This window comes from Muscardinus avellanarius (assembly GCF_963383645.1).
Source record: "Muscardinus avellanarius genome assembly, chromosome: 9".
Lineage (NCBI taxonomy): Eukaryota > Metazoa > Chordata > Mammalia > Rodentia > Gliridae > Muscardinus > Muscardinus avellanarius.
Genome location: NC_137795.1, coordinates 20,347,714 through 20,362,053, shown reverse-complemented (window position 1 = coordinate 20,362,053; position 14,340 = coordinate 20,347,714). Strand labels below are relative to the sequence as shown.

At 39.2% G+C, this 14,340-nt stretch overlaps 1 protein-coding gene and 1 pseudogene across 3 annotated transcripts in view; both read left to right on the top strand.

The window, feature by feature from the left end:
• ELMO1 (engulfment and cell motility 1) overlaps window positions 1-6,865 on the top strand; it is a gene marked incomplete at both ends in the record, with an annotated part of 563,076 nt that extends 556,211 nt beyond the window's left edge. For both annotated transcript variants that reach the window (XM_080701947.1, XM_080701948.1), the window contains one exon: window positions 6,665-6,865. In XM_080701947.1, the coding sequence (XP_080558073.1) occupies window positions 6,665-6,865 (201 nt within the window). The remainder of the gene's footprint in view (window positions 1-6,664) is intronic.
• A 5,757-nt stretch (window positions 6,866-12,622) lies between these two features.
• LOC308266696 (large ribosomal subunit protein uL11-like) lies at window positions 12,623-13,295 on the top strand (annotated as a pseudogene). The gene has a single exon. The product of its transcript is annotated as a large ribosomal subunit protein uL11-like (transcript).
• The last annotated feature ends 1,045 nt before the right edge of the window (window positions 13,296-14,340 follow it).

The following is a 14,340-nucleotide window of genomic DNA, read 5'->3' as shown; positions in this document are numbered from 1 at the left end:
TTAAAATAAAACAATATTTTTATTTTATTTATTTATAATTATCCCTTAATGTTATCTCTGGATAAAAAATAGTCCATTTCAAGATATAACTAAAATACTATTCTCACACCTCTGATAAGTTAATCATATCATGGATTTAATGCCATCATTTGCAGTCAATTCTCAGATTTCTCCAGCTGTCTACTGTGTGAGTGTGTGTGTATGTGTGTGTTCTTTTACACTTTGTACAAACCAGAATCCATGTTTCCTAGATTGTGCTGAATTTCTAGGTCCCTCTCTTTCTTCTCTTACAATCACATGCATATGCTTTTTTCCCTTGCAAGTTATATATTGAAGAAATCAGGTCATTACTCCTATAATAGTGTCCATAGTCTAGATTGTGCTGATTACAACTCTGAATACTGTTGCTACTGTGACAAACTACCACAGACTTGGTGTTAGTTTCAAAGAACACACACTTGTTTTCTTAGAATTCTGAAGGTCTACAGCCTGACACAGGTCTCCCTGAGCTGATGGCAGGATGGCACAGGCTGCATTCCTTTGCAGAGCTGGGGAAGAATTCATTTCCTTGCCTTTTTCACTCCTAGAAGCCATCCACACTCCTTGACTCCATTTGTCTACAGCAGTGGCAGCTCAAAGCCTCTCACCAAATCACATTCACCTCTTCCATATTCACATCTACTCCTGCATTTCACTTTTCTTTTTTTTTTAATTGGTGCACTGTATTCATACATCATAGTGAGATACAAACTTTTGTAGACATACATGCACACATAGCCCAGTCAGCCCCCACCCGATCCCCACCCCATTCCCTCCCCATCCCTCCTTCCCATGCTTGGCTTAGTGGTTGACATCTAGTATTAGAGCAAATTATCCAAAATTAAAAATGATAATCTCACATAAGTTTCATTTGTCTGATACCAAGCTTTTGATGACTTAAAGATAACATTTCAATATTTCTTTTTGCTTTCTTTCTTACCAGATAATATTTTTTTCTATTTTTAGGTGAAACTATCATATATTTATATATTTATTTTTCAGAAAAAAATCTATCCTAATATGGAATATGGATTCTAGATACCCAAAATGATCTTGATAAAGAACAGAGCTAGAAGATATATATTTTCTGATTTCAAACCATATAAAGCTACAATAGTTGAAACAGTGTAGTACTGTTCTAAAGGCAGATATATAAACCATTGGAGTTAAATACAAGCCTAGAGCTAAATTCTTCCCTATATTATCGAGTTATTTTTGACAAGGTTTCCACGAACATTTGGTGGAGGAAATAATATTTTAACTAACTATTGTTGAAAAATAATAATTACATGGAAAAGAATAAAATTGGACCCTTACCTAATCCCATATACAAGTATTAAATCAAAATAGATAAAAGACCTAAATATAAATCTTAAGACTATAAACTTTTAGAAGAAAATCTGGGTCATAAAACCTCACAACATTCAAATTGGCAGTGATTTCTTGGATATGATTTCAATGGCACAGGCAACAGAAGAGTATACAAACTCCCTAAAAAATAAAAAAAAATATTGTATATCTAAAGACAATGTAAACAGAGTTAAAAGTTACTAATAGAATTGGATAAAATATTTCCAAATGCTATATCTGAAGGTATATTAATATTCCAACTAGAAATCCTAAAAAATTAACAACAATAAAGGCAAACAATACAATTTAGAGATTGTAAAAGACTAACATAAATAATGAATCTCCACAGATAACCAATCTTAGTTGTCTGTTGGATGGAAAATCTTGTTTCTCTGGTTCTGGTGTGTGTTACCTATTTCTTCTTTGTAATTAATCTCTTTGAGTATTTTCTCTAGCGCTGGTTTTGAAGACATAAATTCCTTCAGTTGCTGTTTGTCATGGAAGCTTCTTATTTTTCCATCTAATTTGATAGAAAGTTTTGCTGGGTAGGAAATTTTTGGCTGGAAGTTGTTTTCATTCAGAGTTTGGAATATGTTACTCCAAGCCCTTCTGGCTCTCATGACTTGGTTTGGGAAGTCTGGAGTGATTCTAATTGGTTTGCCTCTGAATGTCACTTGGCCCTTTGTTTTTGTTGCCTTTAAGATTCTCTGCTTGGCTTCCACATTGGTCATTTTGACAATTATGTGGCGTGAGGATCCTCTTCTCCGATCCTGTCTAAAGGGAGTTCTATAAGTTTCCTGGATCTGTGTATCAACCTCTTGCTCTATGTTTGGAAAATTTTCTGCTATTACTTCCTTGAAGAGATTGTTGATCCCTTTGGTATCACTTTCTTTTCCCTCCTCTATTCCAATTATTCTTAGGTTAGTTCTCTTAAAATGGGCCCATATTTCTTCAATGTCAGATTCCTGCTGTTGGATATTTTTTTCTAGATTAGAAACTATGCGTTCATTTTTGGAATGATCATCTTCTAAGAGCAAGATTCTGTTCTCCATGTGGTCTAATCGGTTGTTCATACTTTGAATTGATGCCTTTACTTCATTAATTGCATCCTTTATCTCTTTTTGTCTCTCTCTGAATTCTTTTCGAAGCACCTCTATTATTTCTACAGTTATTTTCCTGATTTGATCTTCTAGAAATCTCTGATTTTCTGTTTTATCGGGTTCAGATGTTGTGGGGTTGTGGGCATTCATTGCTCTAGTGTTATTCCTCTTTCCCATGATTTTAGAAGTTTGTGCCTTCTCTGGGTTCTTCCCTTGGGTCACTATGACTTCACTTAAAGTGCTCTGGATCTCTAGTCTGTAGTATCTCAGACCCCACTACTCCTTTACTGGGTTGTATCACAGAGTCTCCGACCCAGGGAGTCGATAGAGGCTGCTTTAAACTATGGGGGGGTGCCAGGTTGCACGTTCTCATATGGTGTGATATTTCTGCCACCGCCACTCCCCCACTGGGTCAAGTCCCAGGAAGTACAGTACTGGGATTTCTCCTCTGTGGCCCGCAATTTGACTCACTGTTCTTGAGTTCGCAGATGTAGCTGTACTGGACTCGTTGAATTCGCTGCTGCTGCCGCTGGTGGCAATATGGCACTGCTGCTACGCCCTCGGCCGTGAGGCTGGCTTATTTCTTCTTGGTTTTGAATTCCACTCTGAGTTCTTGCAGCGTGTGCTGAGCTCAGCCACTGGGAGCTTTAGATGTTCCCTGCGCTGAAAAATCCCGCCTGGCTGTTCCACAGCGGCTCACCTTGGCTTGCTGTAGCCATCAGGTGAATTCGCCGCTGCTGCCAGCAGTATGGTGCTGCTGCCGTGTCCTCGGGCGTGAGGCCGGTGTATCTCCTCTGTGGCTCTGAGCTCTGTTCTCAGACCGCTTTCTCTCTGGAGCCTGGTGATTTTTTTGTTTCTCTGGTAATGGTGTTTTCTGGCTATGAAAGGCGCTGTTTTTGTGGTAATCGAGATTGGTTGTTAGTGAGGCTCTTAAGCCCCACTTTTCTCGGTCGCCATCTTCCCGGAAGTCCCCTGCATCTCACTTTTCTGACCTTTCCTTTCTCACTTTCAAAGATTACATGGGGCCCACCTGGACAGTCCAATAGCCTGTCTATTCTAAGATCAGCCAGTGACATCCTTAACTCTTTTTACCATAAAAACCTGACTTTTCACAGAATTCAGGGAGTAGGATGTGGATGTCACAGAAAGGTAGACATTGTTCTCCTGCCATAGCATTTAATTATATCCATCTGTCTCTAACATTTCTGATAACTTGATAAAAAACTAACTAAAGCCAGGCTTCTTGTTTGTTAAGGAACAGGAGTAGTGTTTTTTTCTCCTCCCTTCCTCCTCCTCCTCCTCCTCCTCCTCCTCCTCCTCCTCCTCCTTGTCCTCCTCCTCCTTCTTCTTCTTCTTCTTCTTCTTCTTCTTCTTCTTCTTCTTCTTCTTTTCTCTCTCTCTCTCTCTCTCTCTCTCTCTCTCTCTCTCTCTTTCTCTCTCTCTCTCTCTTCCTCTCCCTACTCCTCTCCCATCTCTCCTAGAATTGAACCCAGGGGCATTCTATCTGTGAGCTATACCTTTAACCATTTTAATTTATTTTTTATTTTTGTGCAGTACTGGGGATGGAACCCAGGGCATTCTACTTCTGAGCTACACTCCCAGCCCTATTTTTATTTTTTAATTTTGGAACAGGGTCTCACTTAGTTACAAAGTGCCTCACTAAATAACTGAGGCTGTCCAAAACCTGGATCCTCCTGTCTCAGCCCCCCAAATTCTGTGTTTACAAGTGTGCGCCACTACACCCGGCTTTATATTTTATTTTGAAAAAAAAAGTCTCACTAAGTTGCTGAGGATCTTGCTAAATTTCTAAAGTTGGCCTCAAACCTATAATCCTCCTGTCCCAGCCTCCCAAGTAATGGGATTACAGGGATACAACATGCACCAGGCTTGCCTCTTTTTTAAAACTGTTGGCAGCCACCAATATCACTGCTTAGATTCTTGGATCCATGAGAGGTTTCAAAAGGTTGATATCTCAGTTCCTTTATTCCTTCTTCACTTATTAGTGGTCTATATAAAGAGAAATGTTCTCATTGACTATTTGGCTACTCTGAGGTTATATAAAATAAATGACAGATGGGACAAATACTTGATTTTCATTTTCAGTTTTCAAAATAATATAAACATTCCTTTAAAAGACCAATGAGTATATATGATATCATTATGAAGATATGGATTTAACCATATCTCTATCTAAATATGTTGTTGTTGTTGTTGTTGTTGTTGTTGTTATTTGTGTCCAGATTATCCTATCTGGAAAAGGTAGGTATATCATCAAGTTGGCTTATGAATCCTAATGCCATGACCTCTATATCTTTGAGAACTTTCTGACATTCTGCTATGCAAGATACTCCAGGTTCATCTTGGGTGTTTCCTGCCTTTTCTGTATGAAACTTGGTTAGTGTTAGTAGGAAATAGCAGTTAGCAACCAGAATCTGGGAATTATGTATGGTGTACTTATTACCACTTGGTCAGAATGTTTAGGCCTTTTGGGAGTCAGAACTAGGACTGATGATTTTTTAAGAAAAAAAAAATGTCATGAGTTGACACTGATAGCTCCAACTCATATTAAGTACATTGATCAATTTTTTTAAACAAAATGTTTTGTGCTTGCTACTTCTCAAAATAAATGTTCTTATGGGTACCAGGAAACTGATCAGGGCTGAGATAGCTATGTACAAGGAGTAATTCCTAGGATTTAGGGATTTCCCATAAAATGGTGTCAGAGCTGGAAGTGACCTTTGAAAAAGCACAGCATTCAGGGGTACCCATACCTAGATGCTCATCAGAATCATCTGGGAAACTTTTTATAGATTATTTTTTCTCATCTCAGATCAACAAAATCAGTATCTCCAGGGTGGGAACTAAGTATCCATTTCTATCAATGTTATTTGTGAGGAAACAGATAGCTGTACATGCTAGCTGAGGACACTATTGCTTCAAGAAATCCCTTAGCACCAAAACTATGTTTAGATGGGTTAAATGCTTTGGCTGAGATCACATAACCACAGCCCTACAGTTCAATTCTACAACCCCTAGACATGAATCTCTTTATACTTCCATGGCTTACCACTTTGCCTTAAAAAATCATGCCATTGGCATGCATTGTGGCAGATTTCTATCACATTCCAGTGACTTAAGATTTATATAATGCTTTCAGTCTTAGAGCTATGTTAGGATCTGCTAACATAACACATATATTCTGGAGCCCAGCCCAGGTAGCCACAATGCAAAGGACAGGCTAAATAGGTTCTGAAATTGCAATTTGACCTAGCTAAACTAGGAAAATCTGAATCTAGAACATATGCTACAAGAAAGACCAGTCCAGCAGGAAGCAGAGCCATTGCCACCATCAAGTCTTGTACAGGACCAGGAATAATGTACCAGGGGAACAAGCACAGTACCCAAGTACAGGCAGTTTTCTGAGATACCAGAAAAAGGAGCTGGCTCTTCCTCCAGATCAGTCTTTATTAGAATTAGTTTTTTCATTACTTTGACCAAAATACCTAACAAAAACAATTTGGAGGAAGGTTTTATTTGAACGGTCATGATTTCAGAGTTTCAGTCAGTGGTTTTCCAGCACCAAGGTAGAAGCATTGTGGTGGCAGGATGTGGCAAAGGAAAACTCCTCCATTCATGTCAGCTGAAAGCAGAGAAAGAAAAAGTAGCAAGCCAAGGGCAGATATGGTCATTAAGGCCATGACCCCAGTGACCCCCCTTCCACAGCTATGCCCCACCTATCAGCCTTGCTGTGTTAGGGAGCATGCTTTCAACACGTTAACATTGCTGAGGACCTCACTAGTTGCCAGGGATATCCTTGAACTTGTGATCCTCTTGTCTCATCCTACCAAGTACTGAGATGACAGGCATGTGTCTGTCTAGAAAACATTCTTACATGAAGGAGGAAGACTCTAGAATCAGGTTACTTAAGATCAAATTCCATCCACTACATTTACTACTATATTACTTAATTTCACTATGGCTCAATTATCTAACTTAAAACAGAGATGATAACAAAAGCATCACATTTATCCAGAGATTGTGAATATTAAATGACAATATAGGCAAAGCACTTAGTGCAGAGCCTAGCAATGTTGGCTGTTCACTAAGCCTGAGTTAGTGTTACCACTACTGCAGTTGTCATTAGTAATTGTCACTATCATATCCTTTCCTGCCAGTACTGTATCTGGACAGATGGGCTGAATGCGCTGCTGGGGAAGGACATGATGAGCGACCTGACGCGGAATGACCTGGACACCCTGCTCAGCATGGAAATCAAGCTCCGCCTCCTGGACTTGGAGAACATCCAGATCCCTGACGCACCTCCACCGATCCCCAAGGAGCCAAGCAACTATGACTTTGTCTATGACTGTAACTGAAGTGGCCAGGCCCAGACCTGCCCCCAGCAAACTGGAAAATCTAGCTGACAGGAGAGCAGAGAGAGCACATGCTCATGTCTTGGAATCATCTTTGAGTAAAGGGAAGCTGCAGGTCACCCTTCCTTTGGCCAGCGTTTGTTGGCCTTTTTCCTGGCATTTTGCCCACCTCCTTTAATCTGTCTCTGCACTCAAGGCTTTAGATTACTTCACCTTGCTGCAGTTCACTGGTGGGACAAGAGCAAAAGCCACCATCAATAAGAGAGCCAAAGGGCCCTTTCATCCCAACCCCTGGCAGGAATGTCCTTCCTTCCTAGAGTAGGAAGTCCCAGACCACCCCCATATATATCCATGGACAAGGAATGCCCCAAAGCGTGTGTCTGAAAGAAATGGTCCCAATACTTGATGAGAAGACCAAACACCAAATATTGTTGTCTTTTTTCTTGATGGCTAGCTTACACCATCAGTATCACCTGAGCTGAGACCTGCTTTCTGATCTCTCTCTTCCTCCCCTGACTTGGCCTCATCCTGGTCCTCTCTGGTCCCAAGAGCAGTGGCAGCAGCCTCATCATAGTCCTGGCCAGCATCAGGTCTCCCAAACAGTCAACAGAGCCCGTGCCCATTACACATCTGCACTGTGACCCTGAACAACCTGCCTTCCTTGCTAGCTAGTCCTGGGCTTCCCTCACCTGCCCCAACCTAGACCTGCCTTCCTCATTTCCACACATGCTCCAGCCTCTTAGCCGAAAGCACAAATGAAATCACTAGTCACGCTCCATCTCTAATAGACTAAACCTAAATGCCTCTACAACAGGCTATTGCTATCCAATGGTTTGGTGTTACCTTCTCCTGGGGAGTCTTGCTGCAACACAGGCTCCACAGGATGGTCAAGCTGTCAGACATCCAAGTTTACATCATTGTAATTATTACAGGTATTTACGATTTGCAAAGGTTTTGGATTTTTTTTTTTGCTTTGTTTTTGTAAAAAAGAGTCTAACATTTTTTGCCAGACAGATATATATTTAATGAAAAGAAGAGATACATAAATGTGTGTACTTTCCAGTTCTTTTTTTTTCATTATTTTAACCCCAAACATCTTCCTGAGAATAACAGTTCCTTAAACATGCTGTGGAATAAAAGTAATTGTGATGACTTGGGAGCTGGTGTTTTGATTTGATAACTTATATTCTTGCTACTCAGTCATTAGAATCATCTGGAAGCTTATTAGAAATCGGAGACTTTATCCCTGATCCACTGGACTGAACAATTTATGTGCATACTACTTTGAGAAACACTGATCTAGAGTACTCTGGACCACTGTTAGGTCATGGCAGGCTCTGAATATCACCAAAGGATGTTACTTCTAGAAAGACCATCTCAGCTCAAGAAAAGAGGCTCATGAGTAAAAATATGCTTTACTCACTTTACATTTCTGTCTCCTGATCATCATTTTCTCTTTTATCTTTTTCTTTCTTATCATTATATAATATATTGTGGTATTAATGTAAAGCATTGCTGTACTTATATGGCTATCTCATCTCTCCTAAGGCTATCCAAGGCTCTTGTCTCATACAGTCACCCTGCCAACTCAAACTGAGCTCCTGTTGCCCATATTCTTTTAGACTAAGCAAATCAGCCACAAATGAAGCAAGGCCTCATTTATCATGAAATCTCAGTTGTGTTCTCTATTTCGGCTTTACTAAAATTAAATTGATCATTTAATTTGAATCTGCTGCCATTTAAATTTTTGTTATTTTTAATCAGAACCCATAGGAGGAAGGGTCCTCTAATTCTTTATAACTACTTTCAAGGGCAGGGAAAGCTAATAGTTACTGCAAAAGAAAAAAATTAAGGTTGAGTGTTTTGTCATATATGCAAGTCTATTCTAAACCATCTTTTAATTAGCAACTAGAGCATGTCCCCTTTATGTGCTCCTATAATGAATGAAGCACTTGGTGCCCCCCACAACATTTATAACTTTATTTTAGTTTTTAAACTATCTTAAAATTAATGTAAACTTTTAGCTTTTAGTCATAAGAAGGAAATAAAATAGCCAATGATCAAAAACATGTTAGAACTAGACACTAGGAATTTCACAAGTACAAAATTTGTAAAATCAATGGGATGACAAATAGTTTACTCAAATATAAAATCAAAATTTTGTAGCCATTGTGGTTAGTTGTATTATAAAAGTATGTTCAAAGTAAAACAGTGGAAAGGAGGTGGTGATCCTCATGTTGCAAAATGGAGCAAGGGAAAATGAGAGGAATAGAAAATTTAGTTAGATGGTGAAAGAGATATGTTCTCCTTGCAAGAGACTGATCTTCCAGGTTGAGCAAAGAGTCAAGTAGAGCTGAGAGAGGCGAAATCCTACAGGTACTCAGTAATCTTAAACCGTTCCATATGACTGGATAGGTGTGGAAGAACAGAGGGAGGAAGGCACAGATCTCAAAAACCCTGATATAGTTGACAACGGACTTTGACTTGAGGGCAAAAGAAAGTGCATTGGGAAGAATGATGTCAAATTTGCCATTCAGAAATGTCCTGAAATGGCTACATGGGAGTAATGATTAGAGTGGGAGAAAATTGGAAGCAAACCTATTAACTAAGGTATTCTTGAAATAGTTCAAAGCAAGATCCATTTGGGCCCAGGCTTGAGTATCAGTAATGGGAATGGGGAGGAGAGTAAAGTTATTTAAAAAGGGCAGAATAAACTGAAAGCAGAGAACTAATTAAGCAGGTGGTGGAGGAGCAATGAATATGGGTGATGCCTGATCTTTCAGAATGGATAAGTAAGCAGATAGAGCAGAGCTGTTACCTAAAATCAGGAACAGAGGAAGAACAGGAGGTTTTAGGAACTGATAATAAAATAAGATAATGAGATAACAATGCATTTGTTGGGCTTCCAAACAGAGAAATAAGATTTGGGTCCAGTCATTCAACTACTCTGAGCCTCTTATTTCATTTACAAAGTGGAAATCTCATTACATGAAAGGACTTTTGATGAGATAGCTGGAAACTATCAGTGCTCAAAAAGTATATACCTCTCTTCCTTTCATACCCCTTTCTTTCTTTTGTTAGTTTGAGCAGAAGATCTTTATTACAGCTGAACTAAATGACATATTTCAACCAATTCAATCTTTTTCATGAGAAAGAAAAATAAGAGAGGAAGAAGAATGGGAAATTTAAGAATTGTAACATGCTTCTTGCACTAAGGATTTAAGATAATGTAGTGAAACTATAATTGAAAGTAAACTCAGGGAGGAAAGAATATGTGACATAATCTCATATGAAAATATAATTATACCCTAAATCTTTTAATGTAATTACATTTTATAATACCATCTGTATGGTAAAATGAACACTTTGATTTACATGTTTTTAAAAAGATTCAGAAAAATAATCAGCATACAGATGAAGGAGAGAAATAATTCTAAGAAATATGTAAAGATTATGCTCCAGTTGAGCTTTAAAACTACATCTGGGTTTCCTAGAAGCCAATATAAATACGGAATCAAAATGGGATATATAACTCTCACATTGTTTTTGTAAAAATATTATTCCTTGCCTGGCGTGGTGGCACACGCTTGTAATCCCCGTACTTGGGAGGCAGAGACAGGAGGATCGCGCAAGTTCGTAGTCAGCCTCGCTGGCTTAAGAGACCCTGTTTCCAAATAAATAAAAAATATAAAATAGGTATGGGAGTATAGCCCGGAGGTAGAAAGGCTTCCAGGAACCCCAATACCACCAAAACAAACAAACAAACAAACAAACAAACAAACATATTATTCCTTCATAAAAAAATATTCTAGCTAGGCGTGGTGGCTCACACTTGTAATCCCAGCATTTGGGAGGCTGAGATAGGAGGACTGCAATTTGTGGACAGCCTCAGCTACTTAGGCCCTTGGCAACTCAGTAAGACACTTTCAAAATAAAAAGTAAAAAATAGGGCTGGGGTGTAGGTTAGAAGTAGAATGCCCCCTGGAGTCTATCCCTAGTATCGAAAAAAAAAAAAAACTATCATTTCCCAGGCACCAAATTATATAGAAGTAATTACCAGCTGGATGTGATGGTACACAGGAGGCTGAGACAGGAGGATTGCACTTCAAAGCCAGTCCTTAGTTACTGAGCAAAACCCTGTTTCAAACTAAAATAGGGCTGGGGGTGTAACTCAAAGGTAGAATGCCCCTGGGTTCAATCCTCAGTACACAAACACACAAAAGCACTTCCTTCAAAGGATTATTCATAGCAGGTACTATTTGTTAGTGTGTTTTAAGAATGGAAGATGTTGCCTCTCAATTTTTTGAGGAAAGAAAACAAATAAGCACATGATGGGGGGCCATTTGAGTCCTAGAGAAGTTTAGGGACAAATAAGAACCAGAAGAGAAGTCTGGCAATAGAGTCTCAATGGAAGGCTAGGCCAGAAAAAAGTTTCAAAAATGCACAGTACCTCCTGGGCTAGAAGAGAGGTACTGAGTAGAGAGGGAACAGGAGCCAGGAGAACCCAGAGAGTTAATGAAGCGTTCACTGGGCTCACTACATACTATATATGGTGCACAGAATGGAGAAATTATAGGAATCGGAATCTTCTCTTAATGTAAAAGAGACTAAATGCAATGCATGCCTAAAAGGACCACCGTGTACAAGTACTCAGCTAGCACACAGAGCAGAAGGTGACTTCCTCAGCCTGGATGCAGTGAGGCCTGATGGAGGTGGGCAGATGAATAGGAATTATCCAGCAGGTAACTAGGGAAGAAAGTCACCTGAAGGTCACCTGATTCTAATGCATCATGGCCAGGCTCACTCACCACTCATTTCTTGGGTCTCAGTTTGGTCATTACTTTTTCTGGAAGGTATTTTCTGGGCACTGAAGTCAAGTGAGGGACTTTATGTTCTCATAGCCACCTCAACCTACCATGTTGTAACTGACTATAAATATTTTGCTATCTTTCTTACTAGTCATTGTATCAATTAATCAATTGAACTACTGGGAGTGAGTCCAACATTAATTATACAGGTTGAGTATCTCATATCTTAAATGTATGGCACCAGAAATGTTTTGAATTTCAGATATTGGAATACTTGCATGTAAATAATAAGGTACTTGAAGGGTATGATTCAAGTCTAAACATGAAACGTATTTGTTTCATATACACCTTATACACATAGCCTGAAGGTACTTTTATATAATATTTTGGTCTAAATTTTTATCATGATCCATCATATGATATTGGTTATGGAATTTTTCACTTACAGCATCATGTCAATCTCAAGAAGTTCCAGGTTTTGGAGCATTTAGGACTTCAGATTTTTGGATTAGGGATATTTACCTATCAACATGGGAGATTTATCCTATCAATATGGATACTATAAAAGAAATAAAATTTGATCATTATTGTAAAATACAGAAAAATATAAAAATGAAAGGGTATATTTGCAAATTTAACATACATACAGAAGTAGACATAATAAAGAAGTAGATATGAATACAATAGTAGACATAAGACCAGCTCTTTCTCAGATGGATGAAAAAGCAAAATATGAACAAATGCTAATTATAAGATAAATGCCTAAAACAAAATGAGGCAGAATAATAGAAAATAATAGAGTCTGGCATGGTGATTCATACTTGTAATCCCAGTATTTAGGATGCTGAGACAGAAAGATCACAGGTTCAAGGACAGCCTCAGCAAGTAGTGAGACTCTCATCAACCAAATGATACATTATTTAATATTTGAAATAGCTTTCGGCTCGGAGGAGGTCACGGTGCAACTTTCTTCGGTCGTCCCGAATCCAGGTTCATCCGACACCAGCCGCCTCCGCCATGCCGCCCAAGTTCGACCCCAATGAAATCAAAGTCGTGTACCTGAGGTGCACCGGTGGCGAGGTCGGCGCCACGTCTGCCCTGGCCCCCAAGATCGACCCCCTGGGTCTGTCTCCAAAAAAGGTTGGTGATGACATTGCCAAAGCGACCGGTGATTGGAAGGGGCTGAGGGTCACAGTGAAGCTGACCATTTAGAACAGACAAGCCCAGATTGAAGTGGTGCCTTCTGCCTCTGCCCTGATCATCAAAGCCCTCAAGGAGCCACCCAGAGACAGGAAGAAGCAGAAAAACATTAAACACAGTGGAAATATAACTTTTGATGAGATCGTCAACATTGCCCGACAGATGCGACACCGCTCTTTAGCCAGAGAGCTTTCTGACACCATCAAAGAGATCCTGGGGACTGCCCAGTCGGTGGGCTGCAATGTTGACGGTCGCCACCCTCATGACATTATAGATGACATGAACAGCGGCGCAGTGGAGTGCCCAGCGAGTTAAGATACAAAGGAAAATCTATCAATAAAGGATCATCTGGAAACCAAAAAAAAAAAAATATTTGAAATAAAAATAGGCCTGAGGGTATAGCATGGCAGTGAAATTTCTCAGAGTTCAATCCCCAGTACCACAAGAAAAGACAGAAAGAAAATACAGAGAAACACAAGCTATACCAGCAAATATCAAGTCCAAGTGGAGTGGGTAAAGAGATGGCAGGATGAAGTAATCCAATGACAGGCAAGTGAACAAGATGAAAAGTCATGGAAAGGAAGGTTATTTTATATTTATTTGCATGGAGATAATTTACCATGGTTCTATGACTTAAAAGAGTATCTAGAGGCCAAATAATGCAAATCAAGGCAATTATATATACAGAACAACTGTTAGCCACTACTTAGGTAGACACTTTAAATATATAGGGTTTTCTTTTGTTTGGGGAGTTTTGTTTTTGTTTTTGTACTGGGAATTGAACCCATATTACCTCCCAATTAACCCCCAGTCTTTTCTCTCTTCATTACTTATTTATTTATTATTATTTATTTATTGAGACCGGCTCTAAGTTGCTGAAGCTATCAAATAAAAGCAAAAGTAGCAAGTTTTAAACTTTAAGCTGAATGTTACTGAAGAAAAGGAAATCCACAGATACCAGTGGTAAGGACAGAACTGAAATCCAGAGTCTTAAGCTTGTAGCTGAGACTGTGTCCTCCTCACACATTTGTGATCCTTGACAGGGTATGAACTCTCATGTCCCAGTGGGGATGGAGAGCAGGGCTCTGTGCATTCTAGATAAGTGTGACTGATTTTTTTCCAATAAAAGCTGGACTCTTTAAAAAACTGCATCCATAGTCAAAAATAAAATATGGGGAAAAGAAAAATCTATCCATTGGCACAGGGAGAAAACATAAAGTCTTATCTGTCTGATTAGGTTCTATGTAGAAAAAGACTTGCTTAAAATTTCAATACCTTGGGCCTGTAACTCAGATCACGGGGATTCAAATTTATACCACTTCCCTATGTCCTAGAATCCCACTTAAGAGACTAACACAGAGCTGAAACTTCTGGCAAAAATGAAAAAAAAAATATTCTGAGCATGACTCAATGGGCCAAGCTACAAGCAATCTCCACAGAAAAGCCAAACACCATTAAAGTGTGTCCTTA